This window comes from Cervus canadensis, chromosome 8 (assembly GCF_019320065.1).
Source record: "Cervus canadensis isolate Bull #8, Minnesota chromosome 8, ASM1932006v1, whole genome shotgun sequence".
Classification (NCBI taxonomy): Eukaryota; Metazoa; Chordata; class Mammalia; order Artiodactyla; family Cervidae; genus Cervus; species Cervus canadensis.
In genome coordinates this window covers 68,512,953-68,525,025 of record NC_057393.1, presented here as the reverse complement: position 1 = coordinate 68,525,025, position 12,073 = coordinate 68,512,953, and the positions used below count along the sequence as shown (strand labels likewise).

The 12,073-nt window shown below is 33.9% G+C and overlaps 1 protein-coding gene across 2 annotated transcripts in view; it reads left to right on the top strand.

The window, feature by feature from the left end:
* The window catches only part of TET1 (tet methylcytosine dioxygenase 1), a 133,682-nt gene that overhangs the window by 112,435 nt on the left and 9,174 nt on the right, over window positions 1-12,073 (top strand). Inside the window, exons 8-12 of one of the 2 annotated variants that reach the window (XM_043476767.1) lie at window positions 2,330-2,480; window positions 2,821-2,907; window positions 6,318-6,407; window positions 8,017-8,154; window positions 11,152-11,500. In XM_043476767.1, the coding sequence (XP_043332702.1) occupies window positions 2,330-2,480; window positions 2,821-2,907; window positions 6,318-6,407; window positions 8,017-8,154; window positions 11,152-11,500 (815 nt within the window). The remainder of the gene's footprint in view (window positions 1-2,329; window positions 2,481-2,820; window positions 2,908-6,317; window positions 6,408-8,016; window positions 8,155-11,151; window positions 11,501-12,073) is intronic. The other variant, XM_043476768.1, reaches the window with a different exon arrangement.

Here is a 12,073-nt window from a genome sequence, read left to right as displayed (position 1 = left end):
TCTATTCTTTTTTCCATTTACCACAACCCTACTTGGGAGAGTTCTTCTTTCCCCCTTGACTTGAAATACTAACTTTATACAAAAATCAAGTCCTCTCTCTTATGAATTCTGTAAATTATAGAGGCATTATACATTTTAATATTTAGTAAGACTAGCTCACCATTCTTATTTTTTCAAGGCTTTTAAAAAATGTTTCTTTCAAATGAACTTCATAATCAATTTGTCTAGTTTTAAGATAAATCTAATGGTATTTTTAATGGGATTACATTAACTTCGAATAAACAGACATTATTTCTGATGTTGAATCTTACATCCCATTAAAAGATTTTTCTTTTCATTTGTTCAAGTGTTTGTGTTTTTCAACAGTGTTTTGTATGGTTTTCCTCAAAAAGTTCTCTTTTTTAAAAAAAAAAGAAATGTCATTTTACAAATTATAAAATATCCCCTCTCTAACCTCCTTACCATGGACAGAGGAGCCTGGTAGGTAGGGGTCGCAAAGAGTCAGACATGACTGAGTGACTTCACTTTAACCTCCTCACAGGATTGTTCGTATATCTTCCAGAGTATTTTTTTATGCTTAAAATAATTTCATTATACTTTTTATTATTTTTCTAATGCCAATAAATATGTATACATAATTTTAATATCTATTTTATTATGTGGCTTCATAATAATAATACCTCTAATATAGAGAAACTGTTGTAAATTGTGTACATATAAGCTTATTTTTCCCAATAACTCATAAATAAGTCTTATGCTATTTCACTCAATGTAGATCCAACCTATTTTTTTAAATTTATATTTACAGAAATGATGTAAGAATACTTCAATGAATTCTTATATACCCCTTACCTTACCTATTTGTGGAATCATTTCTGATTCCACAAATAATCACACAATACACTTAAGCTTACATGTCATCATTACTGCTTTTTTCTGTACTTTCTTCTGGATAATTTGTGAAGTAGTTGCAAACTTTTACTTCTAAATAATACTTCAGAGAATGAGAACATTCCCAGTACAATGATCAAAACCAGGCTATTTCACTTGGATAAAATGCTATTCTCTAATTCAAATGTCATCTACTTTCCTATAGTGTACTGCATACTAATTTTCTCCCACCTAGGATTTGATGGAATAAGTTATTTTGTCTTTTGGGTTCCTTAGTACTTTTATCTATCTTTTTTCTGTGTTTCATAGCACTGTATTTTTGAAAGGGACAAGCTAATTTTGCAAACTGTTGCTCAATTTTTGATTGTCTTCCTGATTCAATTCAATTCAGGAATTATTGGCAAGAATACTACACTCAGTTCATAATATTAGGAGCTGTTTTAAAGTCTTTTTGTCTCATCATTGGTGATGTTGACTGTTTAGGAGAAAATTTTAGGTCTCATAGTTAATAGCTAAACTACATTCTCAGTTCAGCAAGATCCCCTGGAGAAGATCCCCAGGCAAGCCGGTATTCTTGTTCTTCCCTGGTGGTTCAGACGTAAAGAATTCACCTGCAGTGCAGGAGACCTGGGCTTAATCCCTGAGTTGGGAAGATCCCCTGGAAGAAGGCATGGCAACCCACTCCAGTATTCTTGCCTGGAGAATCCCCATGGGCAGGGGAGCCTGGTGGCCTGCAGTCCGTGGGGTCGCAAAGAGTTGGGCACAACTGAGTGACTAAACACAGTATATTTTTCTACTTTTTTGACTTCTTTGAAATTCTGCAATTTAAAGTTTCTCTTCTTTGATACTCTTTGCATCTTATTTTTTTTCTTTTTAAGTAATTGTAATCTTTTGCTCCCTTTAAAGTATATGTTTTATCTTAGTGAAAGTTAGAATAATTGAACTATTCCTCCTTCATATTTGGCATTTTCCTGACTTTCACAACTAAATATAGTTCTGATTTCAAATTTCTATATTCTTTTTTTTTTTTTTCCAAAATGTACTTTTTAATTGCTTGTATTTTTAAATCCAATGAGGTGCTATAATTGTCAACTTCTGATAGGAAACTGATCTATGATTAAAATCCAGACTCTTTATTTCCTTCCCTTGGATATCTCCAAGTCAAACAAGGTTACATATATTTCAGATCTGTATGGTTTCTTGCCTTTTATTGGATTTACAATCTTGAACAAACATTTTAATTGAAGCTTTAGTTACATTCAAGTATTATTAACTTTGTGTTGTTAACACTACCTTAGATAAAATAAGTAATGAAATAGGTGTGTTAAAATAATTTCATTATCCATCCATGCTTCTATATATATATGAACCTGAAATGTTCTGTTTGAGGTATTATGCTACTTTATCAGTTCATTCCCTTGCAATTATCATCTTACAGTCGTACCTGTACATGTCAAGGAATTGATCCAGAGACTTGTGGAGCTTCCTTCTCTTTTGGCTGTTCATGGAGTATGTATTTCAATGGCTGCAAATTTGGTAGAAGCCCAAGTCCTAGAAGATTTAGAATTGATCCAAGTTCTCCCTTACACGTAAGTGTTCTTTTTACTTATGAATTACACTTATTAATATGTAAGTACATTTCTTTAAAATTTTTTTAAATTGTAAAAAAATTAATATTAGAACATAGTGACAAAATAGTAACTATATGTGTGTATATATATATAAGAAAATAGTTTAAAATTCTAAATAATATAGGTAAAATTTTTAATTATCAACCCAAATTCCAATTGTCCCTGACTCCCTCCTTCCCTCACCCTAAAGAGAATCACTGTTAAAAAAAACCTAGAATTTTATACCCAGCCAAAGTAGGAACAATGAATAAAGCTATTTGCCAACATTTCAAAGACTCAGTAAGTTTACTACCCACAGCACTACTATGAAAGAATTACTAAAGGACGTAATCCAGAAAGAAGATATATGAAACCGGAACCAATCTGTCCGGAACACGAGGCCATGGTGAGCAAAGAAATTAGTCAACCTTATTGTTAAGTTTAAATTAAATAAGTTGAGTACTTACATTTTTTAATTGAAATAACAACCTATAAGTATAATTCAATACTCTTCTCAAATCAGGGGTGGGTAGGCAATGGGAGGGGGTGGGGCACCTATATAAATTAAGTGTGGCAATGTTTTATGATTGTTTGGAATGGGGAGAATTTAGATAGTGATTAAGTCCAAGATCAGTGTTTTTCAAGCTTTGTGCTATGACCAAGAGTATAAAAACATTTTATACTATAAGTAAGTATTTGGAAAAATATATCTTCAAATGAATAGATAAAACTATCACAAAATAACATTTAGCCTTATTACATATGACAAAGATAATATTTAAATATTAAAAAGTCAATATCTGATTGTTATTGCTGAGGATCACTATGATGCAGCAAAGCATTTTTTAATAAAATTTCATTTATTTGAATTCTAGTTTTGACCTACCAAACTGAATTCTTAGCCCACTGAAGAGTCATGACCCACAGCTTGGAAAATACTGCTCTAAATAGTGTCAGAAAAACGTATTTGAGAAGTGTATATTTAAAAATTTTTAGATGAATACAAATATAATTTATAACCTTTGAACTAGTTGTGGAAAAAAATCCATTCATCAGTCAGCAAGGTTAGTTTAAAAAATCTAACTGAGATATCATATCTAATTGGGATATAAGATAAATAGGAAACACAAAATAAAGCAGCAGGAGTTAATCTAATTGTATCTATAATACAAGGAATGTAACATCTTTCAGGAAAGCTCAGAATAAGTAAATAATCCCTTTAAAGAGTAATCAAAATTATTTGTTTTCTCTAGAGTTCCCATCTACTGTAATAAAAGAGGGAAATCACTCTAGAGAGCAACTGTCTTTTACAGATAAAATACCTTAGAAGAAATCTAACAAGAAGTTTATCAGGACTTTAAGGCAGAAAACTTTAGTAAAAGGACATATAAAATACCTGATAATGAGAAGGTAGTATGTTCAAAGGTCAGAATATTGGATAATGAGATGTGAATTCTTCCTTAAAATAAACCTTAAAATAAAAGTTAATTTTTTCTAAATAATTATCTGATGAAGCTGCTATATTCTATAACACTCGTATAATAAATGGACGATCAGTTTTTGCTTATGGTTATTATTAACAATGAGTAATGTTTATGTAGTGTTTGTAATACAGGAAGAAGCATTCCTCTTTTCAGGAACTGAGAAAAGACCAGTGTGAAGCTCAGTAGGCTAGGGAAAGTGAGGTGCATATAGTGCCCTTTAAGAACATGGGAAGATCATCGAAGAATGTTAAAGCAGAGAGTAATATAATGATACCTTTTTTTTTTTTAAATGGGATGTCTCTGGCTGCTCTGTGGACTGGAGTTGGCCAAGAGTTCATTTGGTAAGATAGGCTAGCTATGAGAATAGTCCAAAGAAGGGATAGTAGTGACTTAGAATATGGTTGTGAGAGAAGAAATGATAAATAGTAGTTATGGACAGGTTGTTAAAACTAGGTGCTATTCCTTGACAAACGGTGTGGTGAAACAAGACTAGGTTTATATGAAGACAGATTATCAATTCAGTTTGGATGCATTGGCTTGGAGATTCTTAAGAGAAATCCAAATGAGGCTATCTGGTCATTAATAAGAACCTTAGGGTTAATATGTGATCCAGGTGGTAGTTGTAGGCATTGATGTGGAGATGATGGCCCGAGAAATAAGGTGTAGGGTGAGAAGGGCAGAGGGATTTAGGGCGTGAGCCCCATTATGTAAAGATAAGAGATCTCCAATACACCCACTCATTCTAATGAAACAGTTAGAAAGTAAGGATTTTTATAATATGGATAAAGAAACTGCATTCAATAATAATCATCTATTTAAGTTTTATTTTTTTTCTATTTACCTGCTTTATTTCATTTGTATGCAAGACATGTTACTTCATAAGATAAAAAATTGCCCAATGTGACTAGTGACATTGAATGATTCATAACATTCTTTTAGCAGTAAAACACAATTTACCCTACCCAATATCTCAAGTGTGATAAAATACAATAAAGTCTTTTAACTAGGCATTTAAATAGTAATTCTGAAGTTTTTCTCAAATTATGTGTCAGTATAGCCAGAAAGGGTTTTTTTTGTTGTTGCTGTTAGTGGTCTGACCTCCCTGACTATATTTATTAAGCTACACTGAGTAACAGATATATAAGTAGACAGATGAATAGAAGAGAGCAGTTTAGATATAGACCCTATGTATATGAATTTCCTTTTCAATGAACACACCAACTGAAATGAGTAGGAAAGTAAAAGGATTATCACTGGTGCTCTGCAGCTGCCAAGACTGAGTCTTCTTATAAAGCACTCAAGAATTAACTTCCTATGTATACACTGCTATATGGCTTTGGTTTCTATAATAGTTTGCTGCATACCAGAGGTGAACTGATCCATAAGAAGGTTTTCCTTCCTCATCTCCCAGAACACAAATGAGACAGAAACCTTCAAACCTCTGAAGTCCTTCATTGCTTCAGTTCTTCATCTCTTGTCTTTTGTGACTGATCATTTATCAGTCTCAGATTTGATTTAGGATACAGTCATCTCTGAAAAACTCTCACGATGTTTTTCCAAACTATTGTTACGAAAGGCTCCTTTCTCTCCTCCATACCTCTTGTCACCAGTGGCATTTTTACTACTCTTGTCACGACAGTTTTCTTTTGAAAAAGTCTTACATGTTTCTACTATCATTAGGCCCCAGAATCTTGATAAAGTGTTAAGGCTTCTCCACAGTTCTATCAAATCTTCCTCAGTTTGTAGACATTACTGTGTAGAAAAGAAAACACTGGATTTAGACAGCCTATTGCCTACTTATTATATTTGAAGCTCTTAGCACAGGGATCTGATACACAGTATGTGCCTTATATGTGTTGCTCTCCCATCTCTGTTGTAGACGCTTGTTTCACTGTGAGAATTCTTCCACATCTCCACTTGCCACCAGGAAAGTTGTCTTGATTTACTTCAAGTGCCCTCTGCTATTGAATAAATATAAAATATGGTTCTTTAGCCTCCAACTAATAAAAAATTAAAAAAAAAAAAAAATATGGTTCTTGTTTGGACATGAGCAACTTTGTAACTTACCTCTAACACCAGTTAGATTTCTCATTAGCTGATAACATAGACTTCTAATTTCAAAAGACTAAATCTAAGCATAACAATGACTAATAATTTAGATTTTATGGTAGCAATCATGTCATTTTCCATGGTAGCTTATCAGGGTAAGTATGAACTGTGCACCAACAACAAACATATCAGCAATGAGGTATAATTCATTTTCATATGTTATATAAATTCATCACTCATATGTAATTATGAAACAACTTTTATGGACTGTCTTTTCCTATAGGAAAAAAACCTTGAAGATAATTTACAGAGTTTGGCTACAGAATTAGCTCCAATTTATAAGCAGTATGCTCCAGTTGCTTATCAAAACCAGGTATGTTTTAGGACCTTATATAGAGCTTTTAAACATGGTTTAAATTTACATCTAAACAATGTCCTTGTTAACAGAAATTGTTTTTCAAATTTTACCCCAATGTAGATCTTTTATTGACAGTTATAAAAATTATCTAGTGTTTTTTTAAAAACAGCATTATGACAATTGAGGACTTCCCTGATGTCTCAGATGGTAAAGTGTCTACCTACAAAGAAAGAGATCCGGGTTTGATCCAAGGGTTGAGAAGATCCCCTGGAGAAGGAAATGGCAACCCACTCCAGTACTCTTGCCTGGGAAATCCCATGGCTGGAAGAATCTGGTAGGCTATGGTCATTGGGGTCGCAAAGAGTAGGAAAGTACTGAGCGACTTCACTTTCATTTTTTTTCATGGCAGTTGAATCAAATATCCACAATGAGATTTAATTCAATTGGGAAGTGGGGGAAATCAGGAGATATCAGCCAAGGGGTACTAACTCCCAGCAATGAGATAAATAAGACCTGGTACACAGCTTGTTGGCCATATTTAATAATATTGTGCTATACTTAAAAGTTTTAATTATGTCTTAAATGTTACCTCTACACACCAAAAAATTGTCATTATGTTTAACTAACCTTATTGTGGTAATCATTTTGTAACATACCCATGTATCTAGTGATCACATTGTACACCTTAATCTTACATATGTTATGTATGTCGATAATATCTGCATAAAACTGAGGTGGGAAAACACATTTTTTAAAGAAAAGAAAAGGATAACCATACATTGGGAGAAAATAATGGTAAATCATATAGCAGACAAACTAGAAAATAAGTGTAAAATACCTTTTAAACGTAACCAGGAAATTCCCTGGTGGTCCAGTGGTTAGGATTCCTCACTTTCACTGCTGAGGGTGAAGGTTCTGTCTCTGGTCAGGGAAATAAGATCCTGCAAACAGAGCAACTAGGACAAAAAACAAATGAAAATGAAAAACATAACCAGGGGTTATGAGATAAAAATTAAAATATTTATTTGTATTATCACGAATAACAAGTTCTCTGTTAAATTCCATTTTGTTTTTCATTTTATTTATTTATTTGCTTCTTTATTTATTTGCTAGGCCGGGTCCTGGTTGCAGCACATGGGATCTTTGATCTTAGTTGCAGCATATAGGATATAGTTCCTTGACCAGGGATCAAACCTGGTCTCCCTGCACTGGGAGCCTGGAGTCTTAGCCACTGGACCACCAGGGTGTTTCTCCAACCTTTCATTTTAAACAGTTACAAATTGACTTTCAATACTGGTTTTATAGACCTTGAAAACTGGATGCATGATCAAAGCACTATGTTAGTCTTTTCTCCTAATGAAATATTTCAGGCTACTCTTCTTATTTATCCACCACCAAGTATTAATGTCCTCCTGTTGCCTTCAGTGATTGTCATTTTAATTCATGTAGTCTCAAATTCTTTACCCTGAATATTAATTACTAAATTACACAATCACTATGATAATCTAAATCTCTGAAATAATAAGCATAATTAAGTTATAAACTTGTCATAAAGTGATTTTTATCTTTATAGAAGGTGATTCTTTTTGTCTCTTAAAACTGTGGGTAATTCATTACTCTTCAGGTGGCGCTTGAACATATTGCCCGAGAGTGTCGGCTTGGGAAGAAAGAAGGTCGTCCTTTCTCTGGGGTCACTGCTTGCCTAGACTTCTGTGCCCATCCCCACAGGGACATTCACAACATGAATAATGGCAGCACAGTGGTATGTACCTGGGTCGCTTTTAATTCTAAAGACTCCATCAACATATTCTCAAGCTGAGGTCCTGATATCAACAGTGCTACCCAAAAGTTATAGAACAAGCCTGAAATATTTTGTTGAATGTCTCAAATTACATATTGTGGTAGGTTTGTTGGGATGGAGGACTACATGGTTATTCAAAGCTACCATTCTCTGCTATCAAACTGGTAGGTAGGAAATTAAGCAATTTAATGTTTCTTTTTTTTGCCATCTGTACTTCATAGGTTTTTTGTTTGTTTTGGCCCCACATCACGGGCTGCAGGATCTTAGTTCACTCGCCAGGGATAGGGCCCCATCTCCCTTGTACTGGAAATGTGGAGTCTTAACCACTGGATCACCAAGGAATTCCCATTTTCAGGGTTTTTGTGAGGGAACTGTGTGCCAAAATTTTAATGTTGGTTCTTAATACTAGTTTGTAGGAATATTTAGAAGAAATATTTGCACATATATGTGCTTGTTATGTTTACAGCCATGGAAAACAATCACATGCTTCTAGCGTGAAATCAATCAAAATATATTTAAAGTAAGGAGAAGACCTCAGGAAAGATCATGCAATAGTCCTTTTATAAGGGAAATGAGTTTGCTTCAAGTAGATAAACTTCTGTTTTACCCAGTAAAACAGAGAGTGATTACCTCTATTTCTGAACTATACCAGTTTGGCCTCTTTGAAGACAGAGCTATGATTGTTCCACTTTGATTGAATGTGTACTGTCTGATCCATCAAAATGCAGTCTTCCTTCCTTATTTGGTCTGTGCGGTCTATCAGCAACAGATTAAGGAGCAGAAATAACTTTTTGCCTATCATGCCTTTTCACTGATGTTGACTCTGGTCTCTGAGACTAATGTTATTTTCAAATGTTGAAATTTTACAAATCCATCCAGATGAATCTTAGCTGAAGAGTAATTCAACATCTTGCTTGGCTAGTACACTTTCCATCAGTTCCTTCATTAGAGATAATTATTAGTATCAGGTTGGATTAGGTTGAGAGTCAAACTAAGTTTTGATTCTCCTCTTATGTACTATTCAATGCTTGTTCTCTGCATTCCTCTCATTGCTCATGCAATGAGGTGCATACCTAGAACTTGGCATGATGCTAGATTTCCCCATCTCTGAAAACGTGAACTCCTGAAAGTTTTCTGCCAACTCTTCTTCCTCCTTGTTTCCCTGGTCTTTGTAATTATGCTCCTGCCTTGTCTTTGTCCCCTTCTTAGTCTCCCTGTGACCAAATAAATTGAAGTAAACATTTATAAGTGAAATATTCTAATTTTAAAGATGATTATTTTTAAATTATTAACAAATTACACCGAAAAGAGTTCAGTGTTTCAGGCCTTGATGGTAAATGTGACTGTAGATGTTTAGAAAGGAATGTGACTTTAAAAACCTTTAACATTAAAAAAAAAACAAAACACCTTTAACATACTTTATCACCTGTATCCATTAAGTTCTATCAACTTGGAGAAATCAAATCTTGCAGTTTCCAGTCTTACAACACCTTGCTGTCTTAGAAAGAGATCTTAGTTGTGGAAGAAATGTTTTAATGAAAAATAATGAGATCATTGGATATATTTTTTGATGGATCTTTAAAGACATTTGAAAATGAATTATCATTAAAATATTAATTTATGATAAATATAATTTTATGTATCAAAGTCAGGAATTTCCTACATTTCCATGTATTTTCATTTCTCTACAATGAATAGAAATAACTTAGAAAAAACTTTATTTTCAACTGTAGGATAATTAATTGCTTTACAATATTGTGTTGGTTTCTGCCATACAGCAACACGAATCAGCCATAAGTAAACATACGTCCTTTTCCTGTTGAACCTCCTTCCCACCTCAAAAATAACTTGTAAAGAGAAGGCTGAGATTGGCTATATTCAAGACAAAATTTTTATTTTTTAAAGTTATTGATTTTTGGCTGTGCTGGTCTTCATTGCTTTGCGTTGGCTTTCTCTAGTTATGGTGATTGGGGGCTACTCTTGATTGCAGTGTGGGCTTCCCATTGCAGTGGTTTTTCTTGTTGTGGATCACAGGCTCTAAGCACACAGGCTTAGTTTCTGCTTGGCAACTGGAATCTTCCTGGACCTGGGATCGAAGGCGGTGTCCTCTGCATTGGCACGTGGCTTCTTATCCACTGCACCACTGGGGAAGTCCAAGACAAAATTTTCTTAAGAAGTCCTATATTACATCCAAGAAAAAGACAGATTTATGTTATACTCCTAACTAAAAGCAAAATGGGGCAGAACAATTCTTTATCCAGATAAAATATTTCAGCTAATTTTTAAAAGTATTGGGGTATATAAGTCCTGCTAGAAAATGAAATCTCCTGCGCTTCTTTTGCATCATTAATATCTGTCAATTTTTTTAATGAAGAAGAGAAAAAAAACTCACCTCGACAAACAGGGCAGGGTAAAATATGTGTAGATAAATTTCACTTACAAGCAGAAGTGAAAAAATCATAGAGGAAATCACAGCAACTTAGAAAATTCCTTAGGATCTAACCACCTCTAAGCAAGGAATGTGACATTATTCAAATAGTAAGAAATAGTGTGATTTGTAGCCTGAAGTAATATCTTTTATTCATTGCTATTTAATATGATGATAGTGAACAATTCAGTAACTGTTAACTGTGGGAAAAGGTGGAATATAACAAAGAAGCCTTAATATTGAAATATTATAAAATTCATAAACATGTATAATATGTACTTAGAAAATCAACTCAAAATTAAACTGGTCTGCTTAAAACCAATTGCTAAGTTACTCATATTGAATAGCGTTGAGTAACTAGATATATAAAATATTTTTCCAAAATGAATTAACATATCACAGTAACCAATTTAAAATAGTTCCCTTTCACAATGGCAACAATAAATAAGTAGGAGCAACTAAGAAGGTAGGAATAACTGTGATGAATGTGCAGGATCTCTAGTTCCCATTTCATGTTTTCTTCCTATCAGGTCTGCACTTTAACACGAGAAGATAACCGCTCATTTGGTGTTATTCCTCAAGATGAGCAGCTGCATGTGCTTCCTCTTTATAAACTTTCAGACACAGATGAATTTGGATCAAGGGAAGGAATGGAAGCCAAGATCAAATCTGGGGCCATTATGGTCCTTGCACCCCGCCAGAGAAAAAGAATGCGATTTACTCAACCCGTTCCTCGTTCTGGGAAGAAGAGAGCAGCGATGATGACAGAGGTTCTGGCGCATAAGATAAGGGCTGTGGAAAAAAAATTTATTCCTCGAATCAAGCGGAAGAATAATTCAATGACAAACAACAGTAAGGCTTCATCACTGCCCCTTTTAGGTAAGATTTATGGACTCTGATATCTGTGCGCAACTTTCACTGGCAGTTGGGTTTGCACTTGGCCTTTGCATCTTCATCTTTGCTACTCTTTTGAGAGTGAGGCATTATGAAAAGAAAACTTTAGATCAGATACCAGTCAATGCAATTAGCTAATTATTTTTATATAGTTCATTTAGAATTCAAAAGAAGACACAGTATATTTCCATATTCTTGCCAGAATTATAAGTCAACCAGAAAGTGACCTATCAGTATTTCTCAGTATTTTTTTCCCCTCTATTCATAAAAAAAAAAAAAGTACAAAACCAAAGCATGTTCTTATTGTTTGTTCCCCAGCTATTGTGAACCAATACACTGTCTCAACACAGATAAAATGACATCACTTCCTTGAAGTCTTACTTCGTCAGCTTCAACATCAGTTTAAGTAGTTCATTCAATAAATATTACTGAGCACTACTTCAGACTGTTCTAGGTACTGTAGCAGTGAATAAGAGGGGAGATAGTGCTCTGAAAGAATGCCATTTGAATAGGGTTGCATTAAAAGGATGGATGGAGGAATTTGTGTTAAGTCCTAAA